The 19683-nt window shown below is 45.2% G+C and overlaps 1 protein-coding gene across 5 annotated transcripts in view; it reads left to right on the top strand.

Annotated features, from left to right (window-relative positions):
• Positions 1 to 13671, top strand: part of METTL8 (methyltransferase 8, tRNA N3-cytidine) — a 54963-nt gene extending 41292 nt beyond the window's left edge. For all 5 annotated transcript variants that reach the window (XM_084812628.1, XM_084812654.1, XM_084812664.1 and 2 more), the window contains 3 exons: positions 4331 to 4437; positions 4535 to 4600; positions 10150 to 13671. In XM_084812628.1, the coding sequence (XP_084668754.1) occupies positions 4331 to 4437; positions 4535 to 4600; positions 10150 to 10337 (361 nt within the window). In that variant the 3' untranslated portion in view covers positions 10338 to 13671. The remainder of the gene's footprint in view (positions 1 to 4330; positions 4438 to 4534; positions 4601 to 10149) is intronic.
• Positions 13672 to 19683: the final 6012 nt, after the last annotated feature.

Below are 19683 nucleotides of genomic sequence, written 5' to 3'. Positions count from 1 at the left end.
AGGGTCGCTGTTCTGTTTGCATAGTAACACAGTACTATTCTGATTCCAAAGGTCAGGGCACAGTCCTATGCCTGTTTAGACAGAAAAAAGTCCTACAACTCCCAGCATTCCCCAGCCAGCATTTTTCTGTCTATACATGCATACCCTTAAAGTACTAAAAGATATAACCTTCCACAGAAATGAACTGGGCACCTAAACAGTCCTCCATTTGAGAGGTGGGGTGAGAAGGGCAAGGGCCTTGCTTGCCATAGGAGTTTCTCAAATGCAAGAACTGTAATTCGACATTTAATTGATTCAGTAGACAAAAAACCTACAGTTTAGAAAACCAGTGGAGGCAATATGGTTTTCAGTCAAGCACCAAAAAGCAGGGGAATTGTGAGCTATGGCTCACAAGCCTTAAGACGACATCCTCCCTAAGGAGGCAGAAAGTGCAGGTGAAATTCTCATTCTCCCAAAGCAGGTGAACCACGTGGACAGGATGGAGAATATGATACGCAGAGGGGACTGTGAGGTTGTGGAAAGCTGATGAGGAACAACTTAGGGCACTAGGTTGGGGAATGTTGTTCTAGAGAACATATGTGATCCACCAAGGAACTCCAAAACAGGACTTTCCTAAACCACATGGGGAGACACCTAATGAATCTTAAATACCTAATCAAAACAGTTCTGCAGACTCCAAAATTACTTCTCAGTACATGGCATAGGGGTTTTCTTTGTTAATTGATTATCCGATATATGGTGTTGGGGGACTAACATGGAGGATTCTTTTTTATGTGGTCAACATTGTGTGATCAAAGACACTTAGAACTGTCATGTGTTAGTATTATTTTTAAACGTTAATGATGGGACTGAATGTTGTGTTCTCAGTATCATGCTACAACAGCAACTGATTGTGTGTGTGTGTGTGTGTGTGTGTGGTGTGATGCATTTCCTCTTTTTGGGTGATGTGTAAGTAGCCACCCTATTCCAGAAGGAAGGAGGCCATTATGTCATTTTATATTCAGTATGATACATTTTTCAATAAACAGAGAAAGCAATCCTATGGTCCCTGAGAGCAGAGGGACCTGGAGAGCATCCCAGGGAACATAGGGTTGTTTGGAGTCCTCCTCCCAAGGCCATGGACACTTCTATGACCTCAAGAGAGGGACTCTGAGTTCTAATCCCCGCCCCTCAGGTGCCATGGGAAAACCATGCCAGATGCTTCCTAAGGTTGCAAATGCAGCCTCGGAGAGAGGGAAAATGGGGGTTCTCTGGTGGGCAGGGCAGGGAGGGGAGAAGCCAGGATACAAATATGTCTGTCTAGAGGGAAATTTTGTAAAAGGAGGGCAGAGAAGCAAGAATCGCCTCTGTTGCTCCTCCTGCCCTGCTGGCACTAGCCTAGCAGGGAAATGAATATCCAGAAGCCTCTGAGATCGGAAGCTTCCTTCTGTGGGGAATTCTCTAAAACACTTTGGTACATGTATTTTGTATTTAGTATGCAAGTTGTAACTTCATAAAATTCTACTTAAAATGGGCTTGAGTAGGGATGGCTTGATACACAATAATTTATTACATGGACATACATTTTCCTAGTCCTGTGTAGAATTCTATGCATGTCAACCCCGAAGCACGTTCCATTGAGTTCAATGGGGTATACTCCTAGCCAGGTGTATGTAGGATTGTGGATGAACCAAATACTTCAGCACAGGGAGAGGAAAAATACAATTCCCAAACAGTCTCTGTCACCTGCAGGTATTTCAGTGACTATTGTAACCTTCCCCAATCTGGTGCCCTACAGATGTGTTGGACTACAACTCTCATCATTGCCAGACTGCATGACCATGTGGGCTGGGAATGATGGGAGTTACAATCCCAGATATCTGGAGGGCACCGGGTTGGGGAAGGCTGTTCTAGAGGATCCTCTTTTCCAGAATTAGGACAGAACATATGTGATCCACCAAGGAACTGTAAAACAGGTGCTGCACCTTAAATAGACAACCTTAGAACTGCCTTGATTAGGTATTGAAGATTTGTTAGTTGTCTCCTCATTTGATTAAAGATAATCTGTTGAAAGTGCTGCACTTGATTTGGAGTTCCTTGCTGACTTGCATATGTCCTATCCTAATTCTGGGGAAAAAGATGCTCTAGAACAGCCTTCCCCAGCCTAGTGCCTTCCAGATGTGTCCCACTGCAACTCCTGTCATTCCCAGCCATCATGGCTGTCGTGCCTGGATGCAGCTCCACCTGGGAGCCCCCTCCCTCCTGCTACCAACTGTAGCTGCTGAGGCCATCAGAGGGAGAGGAAACAGAAGCCCTTCCACTGTGCTGGTGACCCGCTTAACTTTGCAGCTAAGCATCTAGCACCTGAATTTGCTTTTTTCCTCCTCCCTTCCATTCCCCTTTCTTTTTGTGTCATGTCTTTTAGATTGTAGGCCTGCAGGCAGAGCCTGCCTTATTTCTTTTCTTTGTAAGCCACTTGGGAGCCTGTTTGTTTGTTTGTTTATTGTTTACAATATTTATATACCACTCCACATCAAAAGATTTCAGAGCAGTGAACAGCAAAGCTCAGAGAATAAAACACTATGTTAAAACAGTTAAAACATTTTTTAGAAGATAAGTTACATGTTTTTGGCTAAAGGGCAGGATAAAAATGCTATAAATACATACTTACATATGTAAAAAATGGATCCTTTCCCTCAAAGAGCTTACCAAATAAACGATAGTAGTGGGGTGACAATAGAAGGAAGAGAAGGGAGGAACAGACGAGGGTAGCAAAGAGTGGATGTGAGAACATGTAGTTAAACATAGTTGGGCTAGGTTACAGCTGGGAAAGGGGATTAAAAGGGGGGAAGTTCTACGAAACTCACCTGACTCCAAAATCTTCATGGGAATGCTGAGGTTCTGCGTACACAGAGATTCCTTCCTCAGACAAGGACATACTGCTAAATTCTTTCTCCATTACATGTTTACCAGTTTTTATACATGGCCCAGAGCACTCTTGTTTTGTCTAAATATAACAGTGGAAGTAGCCCTGATCTGTAGCTTCTCCCCCCACTTCTAATATTCTTAGCATAGATTTTTGTGTCACAATAGGATTGCCCCAGTAGATAGACCAGAGATGGTGGTTTGTATCCTCTTCCGTTTCTTACTCTTTGATGCTTCCGCAAATGCCCCAAATAGGAAACTGCCAATTGTAGGCTGTTGATGGCTGGTGGAGGACTGCCAATCTGGAGAGTGGCATCGAACCAACGATAAAGTTACCAAACCTATTGCTAAACAGATTTTTTTCTAAAAACAAAACCAAAAAAACCCTTATGAAAACATTCTACTGTTCTTGCACAGTTACCCATTTGATCCCCTTTGTGTTTATTTCAGTAAACACTTGACATTCCTCATTGCTTAATTTTATTTCTTGACAGCTACTTTTGGCTCTTTGTGTTTTTGTCTTTGCTGCTTATTTTAAGCTGGTTGTAAATGTGCTTTCATGATCGGTTATTGCTTTCTATGCTCCTTATAGTTTGTGAGCAGATTTTGAGCAACTCCTTTTCCAGAGGGGGAAAGCGGGGCAGAAGTTCCTTCAGAAAAATACAGTCCTGCTTGTTAGTGTCAGCCACTTTCAAAGGCTAAGCTGAAGCAGGCCAATGGCGGAGTCCTCGCAGCCCCTGACCAGGGCTTAGAAGCAAGAAGCAACCAACTGTTTTATGGGTTTTGTGGGGCTGAGGCCCAGGGCTCCTGCAGCCCAGGGGGGTCCCCGAATGACTGCCCAGAGAGCAGTAGGTGAGGGGGCCTGCAGCAGCACCTGAGCCAGCGCGGGCATGCGGCCCACCAGGGCTGGCGTGGCTCGCTGCATCATCCTCTTTTTATTTTTACACATTTTAGAGTTTGGGAGTAGCCAAATGGGCATGCCCATTGTTGCAGATGCTCACTTTATTGCTTGTACTTTAAAAGTATATTAATCCTTTTCTACAAGAAAATGGTGCTTATTCCCAAGTAATTGTATTTAGGATTAGGGTAGCAGAAGCAAACTTCATTTAACCCTGGAGTCAAAATAGCGCTACAGTTTAAATGAGTTTAAAATGCACAGCTGCACATGCTGAGAGTATTTCTCTTTTTTGTCAGGGTTGGCAAACAGGCTTTTTTCCCGGTTGCTGTAACATATCGGGAATGTTGAACCAGTTGTGAAGCATGGAATGGTGGGGGGGGGAGAAGAGAAATGGTAGCTGTGTGCTTCACAACTGAAGTAATTCAACATGGCCATCTCAAGCACGCACACACACACACACGAGTAAGATCATGAAGTCCAGGGTCGACAATGACCTAGCTGTACCACTGGTTGTTCTCTTTTTCACAGGATCCAAGATATTATCAATAGGCTGACCAGATTATTGAAACCTGGAGGGGTGTTGCTCTTTCGAGACTACGGAAGACATGATGCTTCACAGTTACGTTTCAAAAAAGGTACACTCAAGGAAATAACTGCTTTGTTTGTTTACTTGTGAGTCATCAATGGGAATAACATAATCTTCCCGTGTTTTGTGTTGTTCTTTCCTCTTAGGCAGCTGCTTGTCAGAGAACTTCTACGTAAGAGGCGATGGTACCAGAGCTTATTTCTTCACAAAAGGTATGGAGGACCAGCACCATGGCAGGATGATGCTAGGAGGCCTAGAGCAGTAGAGTGGCGGAGGGAAGAATGCTTCTTCTGTTTTATTAGTTGTAGAAAACAGAATTTCCTACCAGCCCCACTTTGGTGCAGGCGCTTTAGCTGTTTAGGGTTAAACTTATCATGAAGCAGGAGATCCATGATTGGCTCTCCCAGTGACTGTCACCATTGCCCACTGTGGCTTGTTAAAGCCACAGTGAGCCTCAGCACATGCTGCACAGTTTTAGAATATTCAGGCCTTAGCTTGTCATATCATCTGAACCTGTGTGGTGAGGCTTGCGCGAGGGTTAAACAACCGTCACATAACCCTAGAACAGGCCATGTGAGGTTGTTTCACCCTCACACAACCCCTACCACCCAGGTTTGGATGACACGACAAGTCGCAGCTTGAATATTCAAAATGGTCGCCCACATGTGCTGCAGCCCACTATGGCTTAAAAAGAATGATCATGCAAACAGGCCCAATGTCTTTTTCTTTGGGGAAAAAGTAGCCAGTGGAAGGGGCAATTGTGAATTGAAGCCACAGGATGGGGAAAAGGTGGCGTTTAACCACCACCACCCTACAAATTCCCTAATGCAAATCTCTCTCTCTCTCCCTCTGTCATATATTGTGTGTGTGTGTGTGTGTGTGTAAGGTTACTGTTGCACTCATTCCCTGCTTGTGGGCTTCTGGTTGACAGCTGTTTGGCCACTGTTTGAACAGAATGCTGGACTAGATGGATCCTTGGTCTGATCCAGCATTGCTCTTCTTATTTTCTTATGTTCTTAAATTATGTTCCCTGTACCTCATGGCTGCTTTTTTGGGTTTCCCAATGTCGTTTTCTTTTGCAATTATGCATCTTCCTCATGACGTTTTAGTCTGGCCTTCGGAAAAGACAGGGCCTGAAGTGAGAACAAAAAAGAGAGGGTGGTAGGAATAGGAAAGACCTCCTAGTAGATGTGGAAGGGGCTGAATGAGGAATCCAGTGGACCTGTGACCCCTGTTGAGTGACCAGTACTGCCCGTTGGGATCTGAGAGGTGAGGTTCACTGTGGATCTTAATGCCTGATCCAACGCAAGCGGACGCAAAGACAATGTTTCAGAAAAGCCACAAAAAGTCTTGTGGCACCTTAAAGATTAACAATTTTATAATGGCATAAGCTTTCATAGGCTAGTCCACTTCATAAGATGTATCACCTGATTAGAAAAGCTGAGTCTCTTGAAATGGCTGTGATGAAAAGCATACTTCGGATGCCCCATGTTCTTTTCCCCAGTAGTTAGAGCTTCTTCTATCAAAGAAGCTGCAGGGGTTGGGCAGAAGGTAGACCTTCTGATTTTGGGGACTCCCAGAAGCCCCTGCCAGCATGGCCAATAGTCAGGAATGCTCGGAGATGAAGTCCAAACATCTGGACCTCCTGCCCACCCCTGAAGTAAATAATTTATTCTTCTCCCTATGTGTTAATTAAAATTGAAGCTATGCTTTTCAGGAGGGGCGGGGTGTGCTCCCCTTTCTGGGGGTTTTCTTTCTGTTTTGTTTTGTTAGACTTCTGTTGTGCCTTCTCTGCAAGGACTCTGGACAGGCAGCAATACCTCCCCGAAGCACTTTATAGAAGAATTCTTTTAAAAGACAAACGTAAAAAATATATTGGAAAGAAATGCGCAGCTTAAATAATGTACTGCTTTTTTCCTTGGACATTAGTACCTTCTTGTATGGCAATGGTTTGCATCATCACTTTAACCTAAATACATGTGGGGTGTTTGCAGAAACCTGTTCTACCTCACAGCCACCCAAATGTGACTCTGAAGACCAGTTTGAATGAAAAAGTGTAACTAACACCTCCTACTTACTGGAATAAACAGTTCTGAGAGAAACGGCTATATTGGGCTGGGAGGGCAGTGGTGTTCTCTCAGTAGAGTCCAGCTGTTGCATTTACAGATGGTTTGTGGCAGGGACTGCTGCATCCCAGCGCATCATTGAAAACAGTTTGCCATGTCCATGCGGTGGTGTAGCATCAAATTGTGATGTGCAGGCACTCATCGTGGCAGCCCCCATAGTCATGCCCCCAAGGAGAGGCCAAACATGCAGGCAGCTGCGCTGATCCATATCAACAAACCAGTTCTAGCAGTTTTCGTCTCTACCAGGAGCAGGCCTTCTTTAAAGCTAAGGGGTCTTAATTGCCCATTCAAGACCAGGCTGCCCCCAAATACGTTGCATTCCACCAGAGAAGGATATATTGTTGCTGGGAAAATCCATTCCCCACCCCTGCAGTTGCTGTAAGGAACAGGGGTGCGGGAACAGGGAATTCTGGGAGGGGTGGCAGATGACATCAGTGTTGCTGCTAATCAGAAAGTGGGAGCGCTGCCTCCCTGCCAGCCCTGGCTCGTCTGCGCCACTGCTTCCATGTCAAGGTCCCTCAGCTGTGTTGTGTTGTGCTCTGTTGGTTCTTCCAGCTGTGTGCACCCTTCAAGTCTTGGGGGTGGCATCTGGGTGTCAGCATAGTCAGGGGAGGGGCCTCTGACTTGCACGAGGCCCCTGTCTTTCTGTGGAGTCCCTGTCTGAGTGCCTGTCTATCATGCTTATTGATTATTTGGGACACTGAAGTTGCAGAGGGTTTTTTTTTTAAAAAAAACACAATCCTACAAAGGACTTCTCTTTTGGTTTATGAGATGTGACCAAACTCACATTTGCTTCCCATAATATTTGATGCTAACTGTGAACGCTCTGGAAAGTGGGGCAGGGGAAAAGGATATCTGCTAGAGTGCTTTCAACTTCAGTGTGACTGATGAATTTGTACACCGCCAGGCATGAGATTCTAAAATGAAATTCATGCGGCACCATGAAAGGTTTCCCTTCCCCCTTCTAGAGGGTAGTTGCTCCTACTTGGCTGTCATGAGAGAGAGCTTGTTCCATCCCTCATGATGGGATGTAGACTTCTCTAAATAACTATCATAAGGCTACGAGGACAGAAATGGCTACTTAAAGTGAAATCTCCTTGGATTATGAATTTCAGAATACCAGTCAGCCTTATGAAGTCGTGCTGCTGCATTGTGAGCAGAGCGTTGTAACACACTGAGGGCCAGTGTGGTGGTTAGAGTGTTGGACGGTGATGTGGGATATCCAGGTTCTAGTCCCCACTTGGGCATGAGGCTCATGGGGTGATTTGACTCTCAGCTCACTGACTCTCAGACTAACCTACCTCACAGAGTTGTTGTGAGGATAAAATGGAGAGGAGGAGGATCATGTAAACCACCTTAGGTTCCTTGCAAAAGGAAATAAAAGCAAGATATAAATGTAATTATAAAATAAATAATAAATAAACGCTAAATCTTACAGTGGCATCCTATGGCTAGGCAGAACTATGTACCTGGGACCTGCTTGTCTTTTGAATCCCAGGAAAAGCTCTGTACTTTACTGCAGGGATCAGCCAATTCACTGCTGCCCTGGAGCTGGGGCATCGGAGTGCCCAGCAAGGCATACTTGGGGTCACATTTCCACTTCTTCCGTGGGAAATGTCTTTCGAAGTTCACCCTGCACCACCAGCTGCTTCTCTGACTGCTGCAAGGTGTGGGAGTTCAGTCCCACGTGTTTGAGCAAAGGAACGTGTTCTTGCCTTGCACTAGTACCAGAGCTCTTGCTCCAGACTGCCCTTGTTGTTATCTTTATTTACATTATGTTAATAACCCCTTCCTTCAAGGGGTTTGTGATGCTAGACATGTTTTTCCTCGACCCTCCCGGGTTTTATATTCACATTAACCCTGTGAGGTAGATTAGGGTAAGAGGTAGTCACTGGTCCAAGGTCACTCAGTGAACTTCTTGGCTGAGCGGGGATTTGAGTGCAGGCCTCCCAATATTTCTAGGATCAAGCTTACAGAAGCAAACTCCGTATGTATTTTATTTATTTGTTAAATTTATATACCGCCCAACTGGCAAATGCCCTCGGGCCAGCGTACAATCATAAAAACAATAAAATCATTAACAAAAAAAAAATACAATGATAGAAGTATCAAAATAACACAATATTAAACATTAAAAACATGTAAAATATTTTTTAAAACTTTTAAAATATTAAAGACATTGAGGACCCAGCTGTAAAATTAATGAAGCAACAGATCAAAGGTTAAATGCCTGCTTAAAGAGGAAGGTCTTAACTTGTCGTCTCAATGTATACGATTGAGACGGCAGGCAGATCTCCCTGGGAAGGGCATTCCACAGACAGGGGCCACTTCAGAGAAGGCTCTCTCCCTGGAAGCTCTTTCCCATCACACCATTGTGGGTGGCAGAGAAGAGCCTCCAAAGACGATCTTAGCAATCTGGCAGCAGTGTACGGGAGAAGGGGCTCCTTCCAGTATACTGGTCCTAAGCCATTTAGACCTTTAAAGGTCAGCACCAACACTCTGAATGAGGCCGGGCCTGGAAACCGACAGGCAATCACTGCAGTTGACACAGCATTGGAGCAATAGGTTCTCAATGGCCAGTCCCAGTAAGAAGCCTCGCTGCTCTGTTCTGCACTAACTGAAGTTTCCAGACTGTCTTCAGAGGTAACCCCATGTATAACACATTGCAAAAATCCAGGCAGGAGGTTACTACTGCATGGATAACAGTCTGTCTCTGTCCAGGTAGGGGTCGTGGCTGGTATATCAGCCAAAGCTGTGCCAGAGAGGCCACCTGGACCTCACGTGACAGAGCTGGATCTCTGAGCACCCCCAAACTATGAATGTGCTCCATCACCTGGCTTAGGTAGTTATGAGCCAGAAGAACTGATTTGATACAAGGTGGCTTCATGTTCACATGGCCTCAAAATGTGCAATAATTGGGCCATCAGCTATCATGCGTGGAGTCAAATAATTGCATGCTGCCCTTGTTGGGTCTCAACATGTTTCCATCCATTCCCAATGCTGCAAAAGATGGTGTGAATTTCCAGGAAGAATCCAATGCTGCCCTTCCATGGGCGGCCCAAGCAGCCAGCCCTGTCAGTGGCAGTGTGCACATGGTCCCTATCACTAGTGGCCACAATGTAGCACTTCTGGGGGGAAGCGCCATAACGAGCAGAAATGCTTGTTTCGGGAGGTCGTGTCCCTTCCAGAAACAAGCATTTCTACTCGTTGTGGTGCTTCCCCCTGGAAGCGCTACATCGTAGCTGCCCGCAGTAGGAGCTGCGCACGTGCTGCCACTAGGGAGGCCAGCTGCCCACACACTGCTGCCAGCATACGCCTGAGCTGCCCGCACAAGGGCAGCATTGGATTCTACCCTCTGTTTCTATCAATTGGTGACATTGGTCGCTGTTGTGTTTGCTGTTGCAAAGAAGACAATGAAAACCAAACGCGCTGTGACACAAGCCACGCAAAATAAGGTGATCCTACAGTGTAGTGGGATCCTGAGGGCGCCATCTTACCCTTCCTAAAATCCATGGCTAATTTCTTGTGATTTTTATGCATATGCATCGCCGCACCCATTACTAGCATTTTGCCTAGATCTGTATCTGTGTACAGTTTAATTAGCATAGCATTGTTTTTTATTTCATATTATACAGATGAAATACATCACATTTTCTCCTCGGCCGGCTTAACTGAAGTGCAGAATCTGCTTGATCGACGTCTGCAAGTAAACAGGAAGAAAAGAGTGAAGATACATCGTGTTTGGATACAAAGCAAGTTCCAAAAACAACTACAGCTGGCTCAAAGCAGACAAGATGATGCTCCAGATAAACACAGTTCTTAGGTTGAGCATTTTAATGGTTGAGAAGGCAGGAAGACTTTTGAACTGAAACATTTTTCTTACTATTTAATCATTGTTGTTGTTGTTCAGTCGTTCAGTTGTGTCCAACTCTTCGTGACCCCATGGACCATAGCACGCCAGGCCTTCCTGTCCTGCGCTCTCTCCCGGAGCGTGCTCAAGTTCATATTCATTGCATCCGTGATGCTATCTAGCCATCTCATCCTCTGCCGTCCCCTTCTCCTTTTGCCTTCAGTCTTTCCCAGCATCAGGGTCTTTTCCAGGGAGTTTTCTCTTCGCATTAGGTGGCCAAAATATTGGAGCTTCAGCTTCATTATCTGTCCTTCCAATGAGCACTCAGGGTTGATTTCCTTTAGGATGGACTGATTTGACCTCCTTGCAGTCCAGGGGACTCGTAAGAGTCTTCTCCAGCACCACAGTTTGAAAGCATCAATTCTTCGGTGCTCAGTGTTCCTTATAGTCCAGCTCTCACAGCCATACATTACTACTGGGAAAACCATAGCTTTGATTAGACGGACCTTTGTCGGCAAGGTGATGTCTCTGCTTCTTACTATGCTGTCTAGGTTGGCCATAGCTTTCCTCCCAAGGAGCAAGCGTCTTTTAATTTCATGGCTACAGTCACCGTCTGCGGTGATCTTGGAGCCCAAGAAAGTAAAATCTGTCACTGCTTCCATTTCTTCCCCTTCTATATGCCAGGAAGTGATGGGGCCAGATGCCATGATCTTAGTTTTTTTAATGTTGAGTTTCAAACCAGCTTTTGCACTCTCCTCTTTCACCCTCAACAAGAGGCTCTTGAGATCCTCTTTGCTTTCTGCCATTAGGGTGGTATCGTCTGCATATTGGAGGTTGTTGATAATTCTCCCAGCAATCTTAATTCCGACCTCTGATTCATCCAACCCGGCATTTCTCATGATGTACTCTGCATATAAGTTAAATAAGCAGGGTATAAATTGGCCACAATCCAGAAAAAAATATATGGACAGCTCTGCACACCCATTAAAGGTTTTGACCTTTTTTTTTTTACCCTACTGCACCACATGGCAACCTGCTTCTGAAACCGGGGGCGGGGGGGGGGGCACCATTTCAAAATAAATCTGACATTATTGACAGAATATGGAAGATTTGAGGGAGTGTCTCTTGCCTTGATCTTCTGTTGAAACTCTCTTTCAGTGCCTCCTTTATTTGGAGCTATGGTAAAACAGAGAGCCTTTTCAGTGGTAGCACCCTGGCTATAGAACATCCTCCCAAGGAAGGCCTGCCTGGCCCCAGTGCCACAATCCTTTTGGTGCCAGGCAAAAACATGTTTGCTTTAATTTGTTGTAAGTTTATTTTCTGCGTTTTATTTATGGTTTTGTTGTATTTTTGTTTGATTGTACACTGCTCTGAAATTCTAAAATAGGATGAAGGGTGGTATAAAAATGTTTTAATTAAATAAATCTGCAAAATTGGCACATTCGGTAAAATGTGAAAGATGGGATGAACACATCGTTTATAGTGAATGGAATAAGTTTTGGGTCTTTGGGAACACAGTGTTTTAATCAAAACATTTCTTTGATATATACTTCTGAGATATATGAAATAGAAGATGAATGGATGTAATAGTTTCTACTGTACATAATTATGGAACAACATCTGTTGAGAAATGTATTTTCTTAAGGAATCAATACAAATTTGAAAAAAAATTGCTGTAGCATGTTGATTATTTTTATAGCATCATATTCCTGGTGGTTTACTGCAGAATAACAAAGATAGGTTCCCTGCCCTTGAGCAGCTTACAGTCTACATTTCGAGGAACGATGGAAGCATAATGGGGAAATCTTGAGCTTTGCTCTATGAAGTAGAATTTTGCTCTACTTTGGACATAACTAAAGGCACTCTGGCCTGTACCTTTGAACTCTGGGCATTGTCCAACATTGTCCAGGTGGACTTTTTGCACAAGAGGCCTTCCCTTTCCTCTGCACGCACGCCCAAATCTGCAACGGAACACAACAGGAAGGTAGGGCAGCAGGGCTCAGCTTCCATTTCAGTGAGTTATGGTAAGAAGATTGATCCCACTTCCAAATGGGCTCTTTTAAGTTATTCTGGCGGGGATTACCTTGATCCATATGTCAGGTTCATGAGACTTACTGATAAGGGTTGGTGGTGCTTGGTCTGCACCTGAACATTAAAGGCTCAATCCTATGGGGATTGGTGGCTGCCTCTGAACTCGGGGGCAACCACCTATCCAATGCAGGGCAGGAGAATCGTTCCCTCCGCACTTCTGCCCTGCATTTGTGGCTAGACAGCCGACTTTGGCTGTCTAGCCTCAGGAAGGCGGAGCAGGGGAGGAGGCTGCCAGACGACACACAGGATGTGTCATACCATCATTTCCGCCTTCCCCGCCCTGGAACGCCCCATTTTAGCCGCTTCGTGCTCCTCTTCCAAGTGCAGGGCTGTTCCGCGCTGCCTGTGAGGTAGTGTGGAAGGGGGGGAAGGTCAGTTCCCAGAAAACCAGATATCCTTTGGCTGTCTAGCCACTGACTAGCAGCCATAGGGTTGCTCCTCCTGTTACTCAAGCTGAGGAGCCAAGGCACAGTCTTCAGCTTTATAGGGCTATATTACTTCCATGTGTCACCTGACCACTTCTGCCCGTGAAGCTGTAGTACCTCTCCTGGCCATCTGATGTGATGGCGCTGCAGCACGACTCAGATCAAAACAGCAGCTCCTTCCACTTGTAAGCTAACATGGTGGTAAAGGGAATAGGGGGCTTAAGCCCATCCTCCAGGCACCTTACACTATCAGAGCTCCTGTCTACAGTGGGATTCCCATACAGTGGGAATACTAGGATCACTTAGATTTCTTCGCTGTGCTTTGGGATACTGTTTACTTAATTTACTTAATGAATGGTTTCAAAATACATCCAGGGACGTTATGCTCCCTCGGCAAGTTCAGTATTGTACTTCTTGTGCCCTCTTGTACTAAAATGTTGTTGGTTAGATCATAATTAAATACTGGGATTTCAACATTGTTAAATGCCCCCCATAAAAGAGCAGCCATGTGTAAATCTATTGACAGTGTTTTGCTTATTTAGGCATGGAAGGGAGGTGGGAGTCTCTAATTTGTTTTCTTCCAGAAGCTGGAGAAGATGACACAAGGAGCTGGGAAGAATAAAGGAGCCTCCAATACCTTTTGATACTGGACAGTATTTTATATATGAAGGAAGCTTCAGAGTAACCAAGAAAATTATATGGGATTTGTCTTTCGGATGAATATACCTAGAATGCAAATTGTATTAGGGAGTGATAATTTTAAGTACCAAATCTTACATTAAATCAATATAAAATGTAAAATATGGTTTTCTCACTTTTGCATTTATTGTACAGTTCAATCCAAGCATTACCGACCATACATTGTCTTGTTTTGTGGATATTGATGGCACAAATGGATGTTGGAATATTTCCTTAGAATATAACTATATATTCAGCTGTAAACTGTAACTATATATACATTCAACTTCCATGGGTCTTGGGACCAATTCCCCCCACACCCTCCGGGGCCTTCCTGTCGCTGCAGAAATTGCTGCTGCTGTACCATTGCCAAAACTGGGGGGTGAGGGCAAAAAAGCGATGCTTTTCCTTTAAAAACAAGGCATACAGGAAGCATGCACCCTGCTGAGGAGCAACACCGCACTCTGCGGGGAGGGCACAGGAGGCCTCCGGAAGTGCGATTCTACTTCGCAGCAAGGTGCGTGCCCCTCACACGCCTTCTTTTATAAGCTTTCTCCGCGACCACCCCTGGTTTGAACAATATCATTTCAAATGCAGATACGCAGAATTGGGCTTGACCAGGCTTTAAGAGCTCCTGGAGAAGCAGATGTCTCAATTTTGCTCTCACATCCACTTCTCCAGAGCAGAGCAAAAGGTTTTGAAACCAACTTTGGAAAACATCCGTGTTTTTTGTAAATCCCTCTTCCTCTGAGTAGCTCGCAGGAATGTTTTTGCCTTACAAGAACCCTGCAAAGTCACTTAAGCTAAAGCTAGTGATGGCCTAACACTACCCGGTAGGCCTTGGACTTGAGTTTCCACAATCTGAACCCAATACTGGTCACTTCTACACTTTGCTCTATGTACAGTCAGGGCCAGAAATATTGGAGCAAGGGTAACTGTTTTGTCGGTTGGCCTCTGTACACCACCACATTGACGTTGAAAGGAAACACACCCAGATGGGAGCGAAGTCAGGACTTCCAGCTGTAATTCAAGGGGGTTGACAAAAGTGGGGCACTAACCCATTCAGGAAGGACAGCCAGTGGCATACACACATACCCCCATCGTTGGTGGCTCATAAGTAATGGAACGACTGGCTGACAAGCAGCTGCATGGCCAGGGGTGGCCTGTTTCCTGGGTACCCCATGACCAATTAAGCAGAGAAAAGGCCTGGAGGTGGTTCTGAGTGTTACATTTGCATTTGGTAGCTGTTCACTGGAACTCCCAACATGAGGGCCAAAGAGGTGACCATGTGAGTGAAGGAGGTCATCATTAGGCTGAGGAAACAAAATAAACCCATCAGAGAGATAGCAAAATCAGTGGGAGTGGCCAATACAACAGTTTGGAACATCCTGAAAAAGAAGGAATTAACTGGCAAGCTCAGCAACAGCAAAAGGAGCGCCTCCAGCAGCACCAGACAGGCCGCTTAACAAGATCAGCCCCAGATGGCCTTCTCTCTGTCCCATCAGCCAGGACAGCTAGACTGGTGTGGACGAGGGAGAGGGCCTTTTCTGTGGTGGCCCCCGCTCTGTGGAACTCCCTCCCTAGGGAACTCCGTCATGCCCCCTCATTAATGAGCTTCCGTCATGCATTAAAAACGTTGTTGTTCAGGCAGGCATTTGGGGTGGGTTAGGGTATTTTAGAAAATGTTTTTATTGTAGAATTTTATTGTTTTAAACTGTTTTTATTGTATGTTGTACATCGCCCAGAGTGGCTGGGTGACCAGCCAGATGGGCAATTAATAAATTTAATAATAAATAAATGGCCTGGAAGACCACGGAAGACAACTGAAGTGGATGACCACAGAATGCTGCTTATGGTGAAGAGGAACCCTTTCACAACATCTAGCCAGGTCAAGAATGCTCTTGGGGAGGTAGGCATGCCATTGTTAACATCTACAGTCAAGAGACAGCTTTATGAATGTAAATACAGAGGCTTCCCAACAAGGCACAAACCACTAGTAATGCTCAAGAACAGGAAGGCCAGATTAGCCTTTGCCAGCAAACACCTAAAAAAGCCTGCCCAGTTCTGGAATAAGAAACCAAGATTAACTTGTACCAGAATGATGGGAAGAGCAAAGTATGGAGAAAGAAAGGAACAGCTCATGATCCAAAGCATACCACATCATCTGTCAAACATGGTGGAGGCAGTGTTATGGCATGGGCATGTACGGCTGCCAATGGAATGGGTCACTGGTGTTTATTGATGACCTGGCTGCTGATAAAGGCAGCAGGACAAATTCTGAAGTGTATAGGTCTATACTTTCTGCTCAGATTCAGCAGAATGCCGCCAAACTGATAGGACGCCGTTTCATATTGCAAATGTTTAATGACCCCGAACATACAGCAAAAGTTACCCAAGAGTTTCTCCAGGCAAAGAAATGGGATGTTCTTCAATGGCCAAGGCAGTCACCTGATCTCAACCCAATAGAGCATGCTTTTCACTTACTGAAGACAAGACTGAAGGCAGAAGGACCCACAAACAAGCAGCAGCTGAAGGCAGCTGCAGTAAAGGCCTGGCAAAGCATCTTGAGGGAGGAAACTCAGCATTTGGTCATGCCCATGGGTTCCAGACTTCAGGCAGTCATTGACTGCAAAGGATTTTCATCCAGGTATTAAAGGCGATCCTTAAGTTTGAAATGATGTTGGTTTGTTCCATTACTTAATGAGCCATCAATGATGGGTGTGTGTGTGTATGCCACTGGCTGTTCTTCCTGAATGGTTAGTGCCCCACTTTTGTCAAACCCCTTGAATTACAGCAGGAAGTCCTGACTTCGCTCCCATCTGGGTGTGTTTCCTTTCAACTTCAATGTGGTGGTGTACAGAGGCCAACTGCCAAAACAGTTATCCTTGTTCCAATATTTCTGGCCCTGACTGTATGTTGCATATCCAGGAAAGATGTGAGATGATGTCATCTGTTTGAAAGCCAGTGGCCATTAATAGCATCTATACAAAATTACAAAATGTATAACAGGAATAAAACATAGGAGTAATTAAGCATATATAAAGAAGCTCAATGAACTAAAATATATAAGTAGGCCGTTACACCAAAGAATCATATTTCCAGTTAACTGGGATGGCATTCATGCTAAAGCCCTAACTGTTGGAGGCCGCAAGGCAAAAAGCACAACCTGCTGGGTCATTTAACCATCTTGATCACACAGCAGGTAACATGTTTTTCTTAAGGCTCTTTCAGCTTGTGACCCAGACATTATATTCCCAAGAAATGTTGAATGCGGTAGTGCATATTATTATTATTATTTCTTGTTGTTGTTGTATTTCTATCCCACCTTTTTCCCTCTTTCAAGGAACCGTAGGTGGTGTACATGGTCCCCTCCGCTCCATGTTATCCTCACAGCAACCCCGTGAGGTTGGTTAGGCTGAGCATGACTCGCCTAAAGTCACCCAGGGAGCTTCATGGCCGAGTGGGGACTAGAGCTCCTGAACCCGGATCTCCTGAATCCCAGTTCAGCACTCTTAACCACTGCACCACACACCCAATCTATGGAAGAGGGATCATGTGGTCTTGAACTTGGATTTTTCCAGAAGTGAGTTTTCACAATGAAGTATCGATTCCAACTTTGCAGTGGTTGGATTCAGCACCAATGTGTTACTTCCACTCTTTCCATAAGGATACAAACATGCCTGTAACATGAGATTTATGCTGCAGATATCATGTTATGAAGTAATAAGAACAGCAAGAACTGGTAATGGGTGCAGCCTGTGGCCTCCGATGGATGATCATGTCTGATGTTACTGCAGGAAATGTGGTAGATGGAGAGACAAGACACGGCACGTCCTGTGGTGGTGATGGTTTTTGTTTATGCCTTCATTTGAGTGTCAACACACAAACTCCCTAGCAAGATTTACAAGTCTTTGATTTCTCTGAGACATTTTAACTGTTACTGGGCTGTAGACATACTCCGTTCCACTACAAGGATACTTCAGTGACAATAAGTATATGGTTGGAAAATAAGACATATGGTTAGAATAAGAATATGGTAGACATCGTTTCTCTCTGAATATTTTTTTGGGAGGAGAGCTGGATTCCCAGCAATGAATGCGACTCATTGAGTAAAACTGAATTGCATTGAATACAATTTGTACTCTTTAGCAGCTGGCCATGTGGGCTGGGGATGGTGGGAGTTGTAGTCCAAGCATGGAGGGTGCTCAACCTGTTCTGGATGGGGTTGCGTTCCCCCGAAGGAGCAGGTCTGTAGCTTGGGGGTCCTCCTGGAACCATCTTCGTCACTTGAGGCTTAGGTGGCAGCAGTGGCATGGAGTGCCTTCCAGCTTCGGTTGGTGGCCCAGCTACACCCCTGTCTGGACAGGGATAACCTGGCTTCAGTTGTCTCTGCTCTGCCAACCTCCAAGTTAGATTACTGCAATGGGTTTGTGCAAAATGCGGCAGCGAGATTGATAACAGGGGCAAGAAGGTCTGAACATACAACACTGATTCTGGTCCACTTGCACTGGCTGCCTGTATGTTTCCGAGTCTGGTTCAAGGTGCTGGTTTTGACCTATAAAGTCTTGCACGGCTCAGGACTGCAATGCCTGATGGAGCGCCTCTCCCAGCTCAAGCATATCTGCCCGCTATGCTCTAAGGCCCTCCTCCAGGTGCCTCCTCCGAGGGAGGCTCGGAGAATGGCAAGAAGGGAGAGGGCTTCTTAACAGCAGCCCCCTGATTATGGAATGAACTCCCCAATGAGACCTGCCTGGCACCAACATCGTTATCTTTTCAGCACCAGGTTAAGACCTTCCTGTATTCTCAGGCGTTTGGCAGCATATAAGGTTTCTTTATCAGGTCATAGGATGTCTTACTGTTTGTTAAATGTGTGTGTGCACGCGCGCGCGTGTGTCTGCTGTCTGGTTCTATGTATGTAAACTCTTTTTATGTTGTGTACAATATTGTATTTTTAAGGTTTTGATCTCTGAAAACTGCCCAGAGAGCTTCGGCTATTGGGCAGTATAGAAATTTAATCAATGAAATGAAACATATCTGGAAGGCACCAGGATGGGGAAAACTCCTCTGTAGCGTTTCAGGGCAATGCTTCTCCCTTCATCACTTGAAAGCTAATACTTGGGTTGAGGAGCCAAATATTAGGATAGTGCTCCTGGACACACTATGTCTGTGCAGCTTGTGGATTTTAGACCCTGGACCAAATGGCTGCAAGTGGTGGTGGTGGCGGCGGGAGCAATGGGGGGGGCAGGGGTTGGACAGCCATATGTCAATTGTGAAGCACACAACTAATGTTTATCTTCTCTACACACACACACACACACACACACACACAGTCTTCCACGCTTTACAACTGCTCCTATACTCAGATGTTAGATCAAAAAGCCGTACAAAATACAGCTTGCCAAGCCTGATTAAAAAAGAAATACTCTTGAGCATGTGCAGTTTCACATTTTAACTGCACTTCGATCATGGCACCATCATGACTGCAGGAATAAAATGCTGTTGGTTGCAGCTGCTAAACACATTCACTTGGAAATAAGCACCATTTTGTTGTGGAAAGAGATAATATATTTTTAAAGTAAACATAACAAATGGAGCATCTGTAACCACGTACATGCCTGGCTGCCTGCCTCTGGCCAGAGAGAGAGAGAGAGAGAGAGAGAGAAATGAAAGATGCTGCCGTGACCAGTGTCAGCCTTCGTGGCCTCAGCAGGCCCATGCCAGCCTCAGTGCTAACACTGGGCCTGTTTGCTGTTGCCCTCGTCTCCTGCCACTGCCTAGGTGGTCATTTGTCCGGGGAGCCCTGGACTTTGACCCTGAGATCTAACCCTCACCAAACTGCTTCCACCGGGGCACCACACTCCATGAAAGCATGAATATTAATTAAATGTGAGACGTTGCTTCTGAACTCCAAGCGGGAACTGTAGGTGCGTTTGCAAAATCCATTTGTGCTCTGTATATATTCGCAGTGGCACTCAGTGCTGTCATCAGTGCTGTTATTCCTAGCAAGACAGAATGATCGGCATGAACATATGGACACTTTTAACACGGAAGCAGAGTGTTTTGTGTAAAATGTTTCTATTAATATCAATATTGGACTCTGAAAGATGGGAGGGGATCCTATCTGA

Source organism: Heloderma suspectum, chromosome 1, assembly GCF_057233095.1.
Source record: "Heloderma suspectum isolate Gila_16-S chromosome 1, 16-S_ref, whole genome shotgun sequence".
In the NCBI taxonomy this organism is placed as follows: domain Eukaryota; kingdom Metazoa; phylum Chordata; class Lepidosauria; order Squamata; family Helodermatidae; genus Heloderma; species Heloderma suspectum.
Note: the sequence above shows the minus strand (reverse complement) of the source record. Positions and strands in the feature narration are given on the sequence as shown.